At 36.3% G+C, this 14,837-nt stretch overlaps 1 protein-coding gene across 1 annotated transcript in view; it reads left to right on the forward strand.

The window, feature by feature from the left end:
• Trhde (thyrotropin releasing hormone degrading enzyme) overlaps positions 1–14,837 on the forward strand; it is a 382,411-nt gene that overhangs the window by 256,917 nt on the left and 110,657 nt on the right. The window contains exon 7 of the mRNA XM_059245179.1: positions 13,591–13,656. Within this exon, the coding sequence (XP_059101162.1) occupies positions 13,591–13,656 (66 nt within the window). The remainder of the gene's footprint in view (positions 1–13,590; positions 13,657–14,837) is intronic.

A 14,837-nucleotide genomic window follows, 5' to 3' on the forward strand; every position in this document is an offset into this window, starting at 1 on the left:
CTTTATCCAATCAACACTGGTTTGTGGCATTTTAGGATTTAAAAAAATGAAAATAAATATTTTATCACTATTCTGTAACAGTTGTTAATACCATCATATTTTTGCATAAGTTACCATATATTAACTACTTAATTAAGTAGATTTTTGTAAATGTTGTCATTAATTCTTTGAGAATTTCATACAATATGTTTTGATTATATTTAGTCCTCTCCCCCAACTCCTTCTCTACCTCCCTATCCACCCAATTTCTTTTCCTTCCTTCTGTCCACTCATCAAGTCCAGTTTACACTGGCCAGCTACTCCTGGGTCTTTCTTCTTCTCTGGAGTGTAGTTATTATGAGATGTCACTCCACTGACTGACTTCCTTATCCCAGCAGCAATCAAATACCAAAACTCCTCCACAGCTAAGCATGTGACTACCTTGCTCTATGCTGGGATTTTGTCTGGCTTGAGCGTGTGCAGGACATGTGCATTCTACCACAACCACTGTGACTTTATAGGAGCATTTACTCTATTGTGTATGGGAAAGACAGTTTCCTTGAAGGCATCCATCTCCTCTGGATCTTTCAATCTTTTCATGTCTTCCTCTGCATAGATTCTTGAGTCTTGTGGAGAGGTGTGTGATATGGACATCACATTTTGGACTGAGAATGCTGAAATCTCTTATTCTCTCCAAGTTGACCAGTTGTAGATCTCTGTATTAATTGCCACATGCTACAAGAACACACTTTTCTCTGTTGAGGTTATTATGTTGATTTTTCAAGCAAATTATTATTCATATAATCATAATTGTGGGAAGATTTATACTAAGTCTATGGCTATTTCTAGTCAACATTTTTCTCTATGTATAAGTCAGTTTTAAATAAGCAAACTTTATGACAAAAATACTGCTAGGAACTGCTACAAATACATCAGAAAGTTTCAGAGTGTTAAGACATTTATATAACATGTAGAATTGATAATGAGATTGTAAGGTGTATAGATTGACAATTTTTCCAAATAAGTATATTTGTCATTTTTAAATAAAAATCCTAAGACAAATTTCAGACATATAGAAAATTGTGTCATGTATTCATTACCTCAAAAACAAACAGTAAAGTGTCACTAGTTTGTTGGACGTAGTTACTAATGTTCTATCAAATGAGTAAAGTGATGATTAAAAGCCCTCATCCAACCCTTTCCTATTCTAAATCCTGGTTTCTTTTCCTAGAGATAACAGATCAGCTGCTATAGGTTAAAATGACCTCCAAGGCCCATATGTCAAGGGCCAGGTCACAGAGTGCATCTGGAAGGTGGCAGAAAGTGAAGGTAAAAAACAGTGACTTCCCAGAAGTCCTCACCTCTTATGGATAGCAGGAATGCATCTCCTTCCTTCTGTGTCGACTTTCTGTTTTAGCCATGATGCAAGTGATTTTGCTCTGCTATGAGTTCCCAGCATTATGTGTGGTCTCATTACAAGCCCTGTAGCCACATTGCCTGTCAGTCATGGGTTAGAGTCTCTCTAACTGTGAGCTGAAATAAACTTTTTCCTTTTATAAGTTGATGCTATTGGATCCTTGTTACAGTAGCAGACATCCAATGATCAAATAGAATATCATTTCATCCACATGTTTATATTCATAGCTGCCATAAAACAAGAATAAAGGCATATTTGTAAATTTGTCTTCATGTTCATGGATTTAAGTAAATTAAAAGCATTGTTACAAATGCCATCTTTCTCATTACATCGTTATGTTATGTGGCCTGGTCAGGAATCACTGGTGGGTAAGGTGTGGCGTCTACATTTCCCAAGGTAAATTTTCAGTGTGATGGACAGTGGATACCTTTGTTTTTCTTTCTTCATTGTCTACACTCTTTTATTTCTACTTGTCTTCATAGGATGACTCTGTTTCTTTTTTCCATGAAGTAATAGAAGCAATAAAGAAGCCAGTGTCCTCTCATCTCTAATCCCTTGTATCTTGCCTGTCAAACCTTGTCTTTCATTTCCCTGGCTCTTCATTGAAGCAGATGAATGTCTTTGCTGTGATGTGAACACCCCTTCACTGTATGCTGGACTCATCCTACTGTCTACTCCAGGTAGTTCTACAGCATTGCCTTTTTTTCTTGTGATTCATCCAATTTTTCTTTCTCTACTCAATCACTCTGGTCTGTATAAAATATTACAATGTTTGCATCTCACTAAGAAAGTTCCTTGATTTACATTTACCTAGTATTATGTTCTTTTAGAGAAAAAAACCCACATAATTTCACCATTCTCTTTCTTTTAAAATTGCTGTGAGCTTTTATTCTTACCAGTTGATCAAATCTCTTCCATCGTGTCAAAAATTAATTTCACATTGAGAAATTTTATTAGTCCTCATCTCAGTTGACTCACTCTTTGAAGCGCATTTTATCACAATGAATATTCTTCACAGAAACACTATTTAGGGTTGTTACTAAAACATTGGCCATTTCTCCTTCATTCTTTTTCTTATTATGGATTGAATGGCTTTCTGTAACGCCTCCTTGTTGAGAAGCATGGGGCTCTTTATTCATGTTTTGTTTGCCCTATGCATCTGTACTTACTCCACATGGTAGTCTGGTCTTTCTTGCTCCAAACTTTCTCCTGACTCACAGCATCATTTTACTAAGTTGCTCATTGACTGCTGTTTGGTCTAGAATGTGGGTTACAGTCTGTATCATTTTTTTTAGGTCTAGCAAGCATGGAATTATTACCCATGTTCCAAATAAACATAATCTGTAAGTTTACCTTGGCATGGTCTTTCTTTTCAGGCATTGGTTCTGTGTACATGTTGCCTTAGGAGCACCTAGGAAACTGTATTCCAAGTCTTCCCTGATGGTTGGCATTTTCTCAGTTTCAGCTGCTTCTTTGGTTTATGACTGTATAACACCATTATACTGTTTTTAATTTGTATTTCTTTACTCCTCAGATTCTCTTTGAGTTTATTATTTCTTGAATTTTCAATATATATCTATTTCCCATAATTCAGTAGATTTGCTTTTGTCTTTTTAATGTTTGATTATTCTTTTTTTATCATTAGTTAAAGAGAAATGTTCTTTTGTATTTTGTAAATTAGCTGTTAGTTGTTAGTGAGACTGATAGGTCAATTTTACTGTCTATTTTTCATAAAGTTTTTTAAGTTTAGTGTTGGTCTGTCCATTTTTTTGTATACTTTTGATTTTTAATGTCACCTTTTATTAACAAATTATAAAGCTACTTTCTTACATTTTCTACTAATATTTTTAAACGTTTGTATTTTTATTTGGAGGTCTTTAATGACTCATCAGTTTGTATATTTGTTACTGTTTTTTTCTGTTATGGTATCAAATGTAGTTTAATTTTTGATTGGATAATTGATCATTTCAGTATTTTATATTGAATTACCCACTGCCTTTCTACTGGTCCTTTAAGAATAAGTATCATCCCTCAGCTACAGCTGATATCAGGATAGGTCACTTTGTAGTCCTTATCCTGACTTCCGAGCCCACCACTCTTCTCTGGGCTATAACCACTCCAGATTCAGAGGTATGTTATGTAAAGTAAAGCTTATTTTTGCATTTCTCTGATTTAAAATTCTGTTAATTTATCATTGTGAATTTTCAGATAAAGAAAAAAACTGAAAAATATTTGGAAGAATGTATGATTGTGAAAAATTTGATGTTTGTAATGACTATCCTTACAGCAAATGTAGTCATCCCTCTTTAGTGCTATATGTTTGGATAAGCTATACAATTTTCCTTATGAGAGCTGAACACCTTTGACATTCTCCTTATTGCTTTTGGCTTTGTTTCATTTGTTCGTATCTTCTTTCGAGAACAGGATTCTATGAATTTATTCCTTTGATTAGTTTTCAAAGATACACTAAACTTTTAGATTTTTATTGACTGATCTTGTTTTGGGCAGCATTGATACATTATTGTACTGATTTTATAGATTAATTCCATAGATTGTCTTTAGTTTCCACAAGAACTTTCACATCATTGCTGAATAATGTTTACTTGTTGCTTCATATCTCTTTTGCATTTCTTTTGTTAGTTCATTTCTTTCATTGTACTTTTAAATATAAGTATTAATAGAGTGCATTCACAAGTTATTTCCATGTTCACAGAAATTGGTAAAATGTTTCACCACTGATTTTATTTTTTGGAGGATGCCCTAAGACACACTAATGGATTCCTATTACTTCCTAGTTTATTAAGATATGTAATAATTGTTAAAGTGTTTGAATAATCTTATCAAAAGTCCTTTCTAGATATTGAAGTTAAATGAATTTTCTTCTTTAAAACATTAATGCAATACATTTACAACTGAAGTTATAAAGTAAATCTCCCTGTTACTTTGTATTTCCTGCTTTCTATATATAACAAGGTGTAATTCACTGATTAAGTTGTATTCATATTAATATATTACATATGTGCTATATATGATATTTTTATATAAGTGGAATTTCTAGAACCATTCTACCCAAACACATACACACACACACACACACACACACACACACACACACACACACACACATACACACACACACACTTATTTTCATAGATTACATAGTAGTTTTTCCACATCATCTAAAGTTAGGAATTTTTTATTCTTTTCAATTAATTTGTTGTACTTTTTCTAGAACAAAGTGTTTACATGTTATAAAATTCCCTTAAAAGTTTGCTCACATGTAAACCTTGTTTTGGAGAGTGTAAATTTAGAATTTATGATTTTTAAACCTCTTCTTAGCCTTTTTACTTCTTGTTCATTTTTAAAAAAATTAAAATATATTGAAAATTCTTTCTATCAGAATTTTCATACATAATACAAAAGTTGATAGAAGTCATAGTAACTTTAATTTTTAACATTTTCTATAGTTAAAGCCTCACCTTCCCCCCTTAATATCACTCATTTGTGTATTTTTTTTCTTGTCTTTTTTCCTTGATCATTTTTAAAGTCTAGAAACTTACTTTTTTATTGTTCTTTATTTACAGATTCTTATGTTTCATTTTTGATCATGTAACCACTTCTTTGGTGTCCCATTTTATTAACTTTGCTCTTAGTTTTAACCTTTCACATTGATTTATCTCTATGTACAATATCATGTTCATCCATACTCTTCTTTTGGTTTTTGGCATGGTCTCTCTGTGTAGCTCTGGTTGTCCTGGAACTTTTGTAGACCAGGGTGTCATTGAAGTAATTTATCTGCCTGTCCTTACCTCTGTAGTTTGGGAATTATTATGGCCTTGATTATAACCTTAGGATGATGGTTAGAAGTAAAGATTTTGGGAGACAAGGAACTTAGATGACCACAATTCAATATAACTGTATCGAAGCTATTATATGGCAAACACTATTCCAACTATTTTATGAATAATTTTAATGAGTAGTCAAAAAATACAGGTGGACCTCCTTCTTGTTCTTAATTGAAACAATAGAATTGTCGCTGTCATCACTGCTACCTCTTAAGTGTACTAGTAGATATCTAAATCACCTAACAAGCTTGAATTGACAGCAGAACAAGAGAGCTTAGCAGACATTAGGCTTCCGAAGCAATTACTAAAATTAGTTTGATGTGGCCCACAGGATAGATTTGTGAGGGTGAGAATGCATCAGGGGCTGTCATTAAGAGGCCATGAAATAATTCAGCTTCACAGAGGTAGAGGCTTGGCCTCAGGAAGCAATAAATCAAAGAGGACTCCAAGGTTCTAAGCGTGGGTGATGGAGCAATTGGGCATTAATTTTGCTTTCATGATTAGAATTAATTTTATTTCCGTTTTCATCCTCTGTCTACTCGTATTCTTTTCCTTTAGATTATGATATAATTACAGGCAACTAAAGCATGCTGAGAGCAGGAAAAATATTTTTTTCCCAAGGAAGATCATACCAATTTGTTATCCAGTACCAAATGATCAGCTCTGAAAACACACACACACACACACACACACACACACACACACACACACACACGTATGTATGTATGTATATAAACATTTTACAGACTGAGCAGCTTATATCTATGTACTGATGTACACACAGACATATGTGTGTAACAACTGATGGATAAAAGAGTCTACGAATTTGAAAGAGAACAAGGAGGGGAGCATATGCAGGGAGTTCAATCAGTATGTGAGTCAAGGATATTCAAAATTAGGAATTTTCCTCCCCCACCCCGTTTTCACACGCTAAAATAGTTCATATTATCTTTAAAAGAGGAAAGCATTTTTTTTAAAAAAAAAAAAAAACATGGGAGGATTTAATGTATTCTCTTCCTTCAGACCAAAGACATTCTACATTAACAGATTATGTCAGAATGTTGTACTCTCTCTATGTGTATCCATGCTTAGTGAAGAGACATCTTTCTGAAAGTTATCATTTGAAAAGCACTTTGATTTTGAAATCAACATACTAACCCTTTCAACAATGCAGAATAGAACAGGGCTTTCTCACTGCATAGGTTTCTTTGCCTTTTAAGGAACTAAAATGAAAAACAATGAAGTGGATGGGAGCTAATTAGGTCAGAGACAAGTTCCAGTACTGACTGTGCCCATAGATAGTAAACAAATGGCTTCATCCCTTTGCTTCAGTCTCTCCCATCTGCAAAATGGAAGCAGTGATGTGGGGTTACTCAACTCCTTCCAGCTTAACAGTAGAATGAACCATAAAGCATATGCCCGCAGAATAGAAGGTTCATTACCCAAAGACTTTTACGGGGCTTGAAAAGAAACTTCCAGTTTTGTTTAGACTCCTGTTAGTAGAGACTGATTACCAGCTGATGACTGTGACAAACCCAAGGTAGATAGATCCTACTTGGGGATCTTCATACTGCCAACTGCTCTACCGAATTAATCCCGATCTTCCAAGGGGGGAGAATGCAGAGGCTGCAGGCGATCTGGGCAGTGTGTCTCCACACACGTTCGACTTCTGTAGCCTTGGGTTTGCACTGAACTTGTGCTAAGGCAGCTTGGTGTTTCTTAGTATACCAACATGCCTCATTCTTCCATGTCCTCCAAATGTTCCACTTAATTTCCAGCCCGAGAGTATTGCAAAGTCATTTCACATCTTATTGGATTAGTTTCCTTTCCTCCTCTGCTGTCAGAATGCTACTAATTCTAAACTGAACAATCCTAACAATTTCTCTGTTTTCTTTTTCTTCTTTTTCTTCCTGTAGCCAGGCCTTTTCTTTTGAACCACCAACCATCACACAGAGACTTATTACTAGTTTCGAATGCTCAGCCCAGCTCAGGCTCATTTCCGGCTAGCTCTTTTAACTTAAATTAACCTGTTTCTCTTTATCTACCTTTTTGCCTGGGGGCTTTTTACTTTTCTTTCCTTCTGTATATCTTACTTTCACTGCCTCTTGTGTCTGACTGGCTGGTGGCTTGACCTGCCTCCCTTTCTCCTCTTTCTCTTCTCTCCTCTTCTCCTTATTCTTCCAGAGCCTAGATTTCTCCTCCAGTTATTCTCTCTGCCTGCCAGCCCCATGTATCCTTTCTCTGCCTAGCTATTGGCTGCTTAACTTCTTATTAGACCATTCAGGTGCCTTAGGCAGGCAAGGTGAAACAAATGCAAACACATCTTTACATAAATAGACACACACCCTTCCATCATTAAACAAATGCAACATAAATGTATCACACCTTTACACAGTTAAAGTAATATTCTGCAAGATAAATGTAACACATCTTCGCCTAGTTAAAACAATATTCCACAACATTTTTCTCTCTAGGTTCTCATTTTGTACAATGATTTTCAAAAGTGTCTAGATTCTATCTTGATTGCAGATCCTAAGACAGTAACCTACATCAGTTAAGGCGAATGATTTGGGGTTGGATATAAGTGGGTGTCTAATCATACCTCTTTTACTTAATTTGGGTCACTTTAGCAAGTTATACAATCGTTCTGAGCCTCAAACTTCTGATTAGACAAAATGATGATACCTCCTTTGTTACATCATGACTGTATCCCACCATTATTCCTTGGTGAACGATACATTTTGAGTGATTTCTGCGAAGACAGGGCTTTCTACCGCCCCACAAGTTTCCCTCCTCTCTACTCACTGTAGTTATTTGGAAATCTAGTTCTACTCTCAGGATGACATCATCCAAAGACTGCCTTTGCATTGTTGAAAGAGATAGACCTTTGCTTATCTGGGAATCATTTGTGTACCAGAAGTGTTTTGGGTGGTGGGCCCTCATTGGACAGACAGACAGACCACAACTCCTTGTACAGCTGCGGTCTGTTTTGTTCAGACTGTTTCCATCTTGTGCTTTGGTTTCTAAAATCTCTTCGTGACCTCTCCCTCCCCCCCACCTTCCCTCTTCAGTTTTTTTTCTCAGGAAACTTATGCTCATTCTTTCCGAGACTAACTTAGGTTCTCCTCTTCTTTTTCCTGGAAGTTTGTTCCAATACCCATCTCTTGATCTGCACGTCTCCAATCATCTCTATTCAGTTATTATTTCTTGGAATGACATTTTCTCTCACATTAAAAAAAAAAAAAGGCCAGGTGGTGGGTAGTGGTGCACACTTTTAATCCCAGCTCCCAAGGAGGCACAGACAAGTGGATCTCTGTGAGTTTGATGCTAGTCTGGAGAGAGAGAGAGAGAGAGAGAGAGAGAGAGAGAGAGAGAGAGAGAGAGAGAGAGAGAGAGAGAGGAGTTGAGGAGTTCCAGAACAGGCAGGGCTACACAGAGAAACCCTGTCTTGAAAAACCAAAAATAAGCAAAACACAAATGCCTCGTGTTCACATCCTTTTAGCTTCATTCACACCCACGGGATGTTAAAGTAGGTCTTTCCTAATTGTTACTGACTACATTCCTGTGTGAAATACTATTTTCCTTGAAGTTAAAAGCACAAGTCTCAGCCATGTCTTCCATGACTCTGCTCATACCCAGGTTGCTTTCAGCTGTTTGTCACACTCTAGCATCCCCCTTTGCTTTTAATTTTAATTTTCCTGAGTGTTTATCCTGAGTACTAGGAAGAAGACGATATGGTCTGCAGAAAGACCTATAGATTGTATTTTCTGTTTGCCTTCATTGAAACAAGAGCACATTTCTCTGGCATTCTTACTTACTCCTAACCCCGTTTATGTCTCCAGCTATGCCCTCTCCCAAAGCTCATTTCTTTGTTGCCTTTCCTCTCTAGTCCTCTGCTTCTCTACCTATTTTGAAAACTTCACATTTTCCAAGTGATTTTTACCAGTTTAGCTAATTTCTCCTAAAGTGTGTATCTATGCATGTCTTCTAGGTCATCTTCTCCTATCTTAGACTAGAGATCAAACCTGCCTCTGTTACATTTGTCAAACTGTCTTGCTACCACTCATTCCTCTTGTTTGTTTCTGGTTATCTTACCTGTTCTGGGGTATCATACTTAAGCCCTCTCTAGTAGAATATTATTTTGAGGTTTGTTACTTTTGTTTATGTTGCATTTGTTTAACTCTGTGAAGCTGTGTTACTGTGCCTGTTTAAAACACTGATGGTCTAATGAAGAATTGAACAGCCAATAGTGAGGCAGGAGAGAGAAACAGGTGGGGCAGGCAGGCAGAGAGAATATATAGAAGGAGAAATCTGGGAGAAGAGAGAGATCTAGGAGCCAGAGATGGAGGAGGACATCAGGGGCGAGCCACACAGTAGAAGTAAGAATTACAGAAGTAAGAACAGGAAAAGCCCAAAGGTAAAAGATAGATGGGATAATTTAAGTTAAGGAAAGATGGCAAGAAAAAAGCCAAGCTAAGGCTGGACATTCATAATTAAGAATAAGCCTCCATGTGTGATTTATTTAGGAGCTGGGTGGCAGGCCAGCCTAGAGTAAAAACAACAGCCCTCACCTTCCAACATACTTTAGTTCTGCAGTTCAAGCTTCTAAAATCTGCTTCAAACACAATCTCCCATTATGAGGCTTCCTGCCTTCCTATCTGTATGACCTTCGATATTTCAGGTTTCTCACCTCCTCACCTGCCTGACTATGTAAATACTATTCCTGTTACATCATGTAGATGGGGCCTGAGCATGTCCACCTTTCCAGGCCTAACAGAAATGTCACTCTTTAGACCCTTCAATCCTATAGGGATGAGGTATGTTTACATCAACCCTATTTGTATTCTGTGGGCTATTGACCAAACTACCATCTCACTGAACGTATGCTAAGGAAATAATTGAGTTTGCACGATTACCTTCTCTTAAAAAGTGATTACATATTGTGCAAACATACCAGTGAAACAATAAAGGCTATATCCTTGATGAATAGCTAGTGTTCAAGAATACAAAGTAATTGCCATATGTGCAGACAGTTTCTCTCTTTGTCAACCATTATTGAATTAAGGGAGCTCATCTTAGCCAACTGCAGGGAAGGAATGTGCTGAATCTGAGGAGAGGGGGTCCTTTCTCTGTATATATTTAGTGTCATCTTTGAAATCATTAGGTACTCAAATTATTACAAAGTAAACCAAAAAAATAAAGGACAGAAGAAGAAAAACTATTAAACTATGATTGAGTTTACAAGCCCCATTTGTGACATATTGTTTATGATATCCTAAACAAATCAGTCAGATAGCACAGTATATCCCCCTGGACCTTGCTTTATAAAGTCATGATGACTTTTCATAAGAAACAGTATAATTCCATTCCATAAAGCTCCTCAAGGTGCTTAAATGTCCAATTCATTTTCTTGAGGCTGTAACTTTCAATCATAAGTGAAGATAATTTGCCACGTTATAAGCGAGGCTAGCTAGGTAAATAAATATTTTCAAGATACAGAGAAATGTGATTCAGTACTTTCCTCAAAACAGAAGGTGTGGTGACTTTAGCTATGCTGTAAGGTGTGGCCTTTGTTATAGCCATGCATAGTAAGTGTCCTATATACTGACTGACACCTCTTTGCAGACTTCTTTAAAATAGGCATTTAAAAAAATTAGCAATCACCAGAAAAGGTCAGTTAAATATAGAAGAGTGTAGACTGCTCCAGGCAATATCAAAATATCCAGATAATTTATTTTCTGAAATGTAATTGAGTTATAGGATATAACAATAATGAAGAGCTCAGTGTTATTATGACTTTTGAATATTGGCTATATTTCTCTGTCTTATTTCTCAGCACCCTGCTCCAGCCTTGCTAAGACAGGAAAAACAGGCCCATTCTTTATGATTACAAAGTACTCTTTTGTCATTAGTTCATGCCAAACTGATAGTTTTTATAGCCCGACAAGGGACCAAGTCATCATTACCTGGAGGGAATCACTTAAATCATTTGAAGATAGCTCTTCTGCTCTGAAGGGAAGTTGTTGCTGACTGCCTAGGAGTCTCTCTCTCCCCAGGTGGCAGGGGTTAGTGTTGTTGAAGAACTGACAGATTTTCCCCTCAGGGTGGGTAGACTAGATTGGAAAATACATAGGAGGAGAGCTTGTCAAGGAAATTCAGGGAGCAGAGCTGATGCCTTCTACAGGGGATTCTCACCTGCTCCCTAGATTGAATCATAAATGCTTATGTTTTATGGACTTATACAAGTGTGCAGAAGACAGAGAGCAAGAAGCAAAATATTATACATAGAGAGAGAAAGAAGTAGAAGATGAGAGAGGGAAATATATCTGGAGGGGCATAAAACTTTATGGTTTGTCAGCTCATTATTTGTTGAGATGATGATAACATTCTCATTTGAGGAACAAGTCCTTCGGGAAATTGAGATTTTTTTTTTTTATGAGAGTGCTTTAAGGGTGATTGGCTAATGGAGTGAGAATATTATATTGCATCACGGTTCCAAAATTAAAGGGAACAGTTTTAGTGTCAAACAGTGGAAAATCACAGTTGTGTCTGACTGTGGCAGTGCAGTGCAGGATTGATGAGTGTTGTAGGGTTCTCTCTTTGAAGAGGATACCCTGGGTGCGTGCATTGAGATGTCATAGTGAACCTCATCAGCATGTACAATTGATGTGCATTAATACAAGTTAAAAGAGACACCTTGGAGAGAGGAGTTACTGCAGTATGTGCATTTGTAAGGATGGTGGAGAGGGATATGTAGGCACAAAGGAAATTCCACTAAACCTAGACTCATTTATACTTAGACAGTCACTGCTTAATAACCCCGGAGCAGCTCAGTATGAACTAGTGTGTAGCTAGAGTTTTCCTGCCTGGCCCACAGTCAGGACAAATCTCTCTCAGCTGCCAGTCCCACAGCCGCTCAAACCCAACCAAGTAAACACAGAGACTTATATTGCTTACAAACTGTATGGCCGTGGCAGGCTTCTTGCTAACTGTTCCTACAGCTCAAATTAATCCATCTCTATAAATCTATACCTTGCCACGTGGCTCGTGGCTTACCGGCATCTTCACATGCCGTTTCTCATTGTGGCGGCTGGCAGTGTCTCTCTGACTCAGCCTTCCACTTCCCAGCTTTATTCTTCTCCTTGTCCCACCTACATTTCCTGCCTAGCCAATGGCCAATCAGTGTTTTATTTATTGACTAATTAGCAACACATTTGCCATATAGAACATCCCACAGCACTAGTGATGTCTAGAAGACTAATTTGTAGTTTACGTTCAGGTTTGTGATCATCCTGTCTAACCCCTCATTGCTTGGATTGCTTCAAATTGATTACTTATTTACATTTTGCACTGATAGTATTCATTATTCATTATAATAGTAGTATTCAATTTTCTAATTTAGTATTTTATTTTATTAATCAAAATATATTAATTACATACACTTCCTTAGATATAGGTACATATAACTGCATCCAGCCTCTATAAGAAATAGATATGACAAAAATATTGGGCCATCATGAAAATAGCATTGATGACTCACACTATCTTTCAGACCCTGTTTTGAACTATTCTACACAGATACACACACAACTTTTTAATATATATACTTCATACACACACACATATATATATATATATACTAATTTTTGAAATACATACTTTACACACACACACATATACACTAATTTCAATGTATGTACTTCACACACATATACATACATACGTACACACTAATTAATCTCCAAAACTGTCTCACTGTATTGGATTGTTGGTAACTCTGTGTTGCAAGAGAAGAAAATAAGAGAAGAGAGATCTAATCATTCGTCCTGGTAAAGTGTTAAGACATTAGCAGAGACAGAGTTTGAACCTGAATAACCTAACTGCTTCACACTCTCTTCTTCGCTTTTGCCGTAAAGTATTCCCACATGAGTTGGGAGTTCAGTGAACAGCTAGAGTACCTGAAGATTATGCTTTCCTATGAATATTTCTTACCATGGGTATCCTTAGGTTACCTGTTCATGGGCTTTTGAGTATAAGTACCGTGCTTTATTAAGTTTGCCATGTACCATGTTCACAGAAGTATTTATTACTCCTAATTACAGACTGTTTCTTGAGATACTGTGTCTGAGGGATTTTCACCTTGAAGTAGTAGGTTTTGATCCAGAAAACATTTAGATGTACCCAACATGGATTTTCCAACCTGTAAGGGACATGTTATTTCATGTTTTCCTCCTTGAATATTTTCCAAATAGAACAGAGTGAACAGAGTGAGCCCTTCTTGATTGACACGTGGCACTGCTGGACTCACACTTGTTGAAATTCTTTTCTTTCCAATACCTTTTTCCACAGGGTGCTGCTCTAATTAGAATGCTGGCTAATTTTATGGGCCATTCCGTTTTTCAGAGGGGTTTGCAAGTAAGTAAAATGCTTTCTATTTTTTTTTTTTTTTTGCTACTGTTTTTCTTGTCGTTATATTTCTTTTAAGGTCATTTCACAGTTTGGGAAGTTACTAGTAACAAATTGCGACTGTGATGGAGAAATTTGAGGTGTGCAAGGCAGGTTCATTCCTTCAGTATGATAAAAGAGAAAAACCGTCATAGGACACTCAGTGTATCGTCTGTCCAAACCCAAACTGGTATACGATTTGGAGGCATTTAATTGGCATTTCCAAACTGAACTACTTTTTACACATGTCAGATCCTGAACAACTTACATAAGAGCTTCAGAAAAACTGCTATTATTTACTGTAATTGAGATGTTTAAGTAATATGAAAACAAATTGATAGCTTTACGAAAATTACATAATTGAGAAAATTTTAGACTTGTTTTTCAGTTATGTACTGTCTATGTTTTGTTTTACTACTGGTACACAGAGTTGCTGTTTGTCCCAATAAAAACAAAAATACTTTTATTTGAAAGGGAAATGAATCATTTTAAAAGAAAAGAGATAATTATGTGGTTTTTGTTTTGTTGTTATCTCTTAGAAGCTTGTTCTTTTCTAATGTGAGCCAGAAATGTAGCAGATATGGATAGGAGGGGACCTGGGGAGGAACAGGGAGGAGTAGAGGGAGGGAAACCTAATCAGGATATATTGTATGAAAAAAATCTATTTTTAATAAAAGGAAAAAAGAGAAAAGACAGTTGTATATATGGCATTTAGGGTAATAAGCATGAAAATGTAAGAATGGATACATCAAAATTATTAAAAATGTAGAGCAGATACAACTATAAAAAATTAGAACTTGGATTCCATTGAATCTGCTGGAGTAAATCACTCTCCTAGTCACTGTGATTGATGAATTATTTATGATGCATTCTGCTACTTAGAAGTGTCCTTTAAAGTAAATTGATGTTCACCTGAAATACAATTATGCTAAGACAGAGAGAGCAATCAATCTTATCTGTTCTTAGTAAGCTTTTCATTTTGAAATTTAAATAAACTGCACCTGGGATTGGGCTATATTTTTGTAGTAGAATTATATCTTTATCAAAAAATAAGCTGGAAGATAAAACACAAAGGCAAGAGTTAAATTTGCTATGACAAACTATAAATTTAATGCAACGAATAAGAAGAGTGTATACATTTATTGAAGAAT

The sequence above is a fragment of the Peromyscus eremicus genome, chromosome 18 (genome assembly GCF_949786415.1).
Source record: "Peromyscus eremicus chromosome 18, PerEre_H2_v1, whole genome shotgun sequence".
Lineage (NCBI taxonomy): Eukaryota > Metazoa > Chordata > Mammalia > Rodentia > Cricetidae > Peromyscus > Peromyscus eremicus.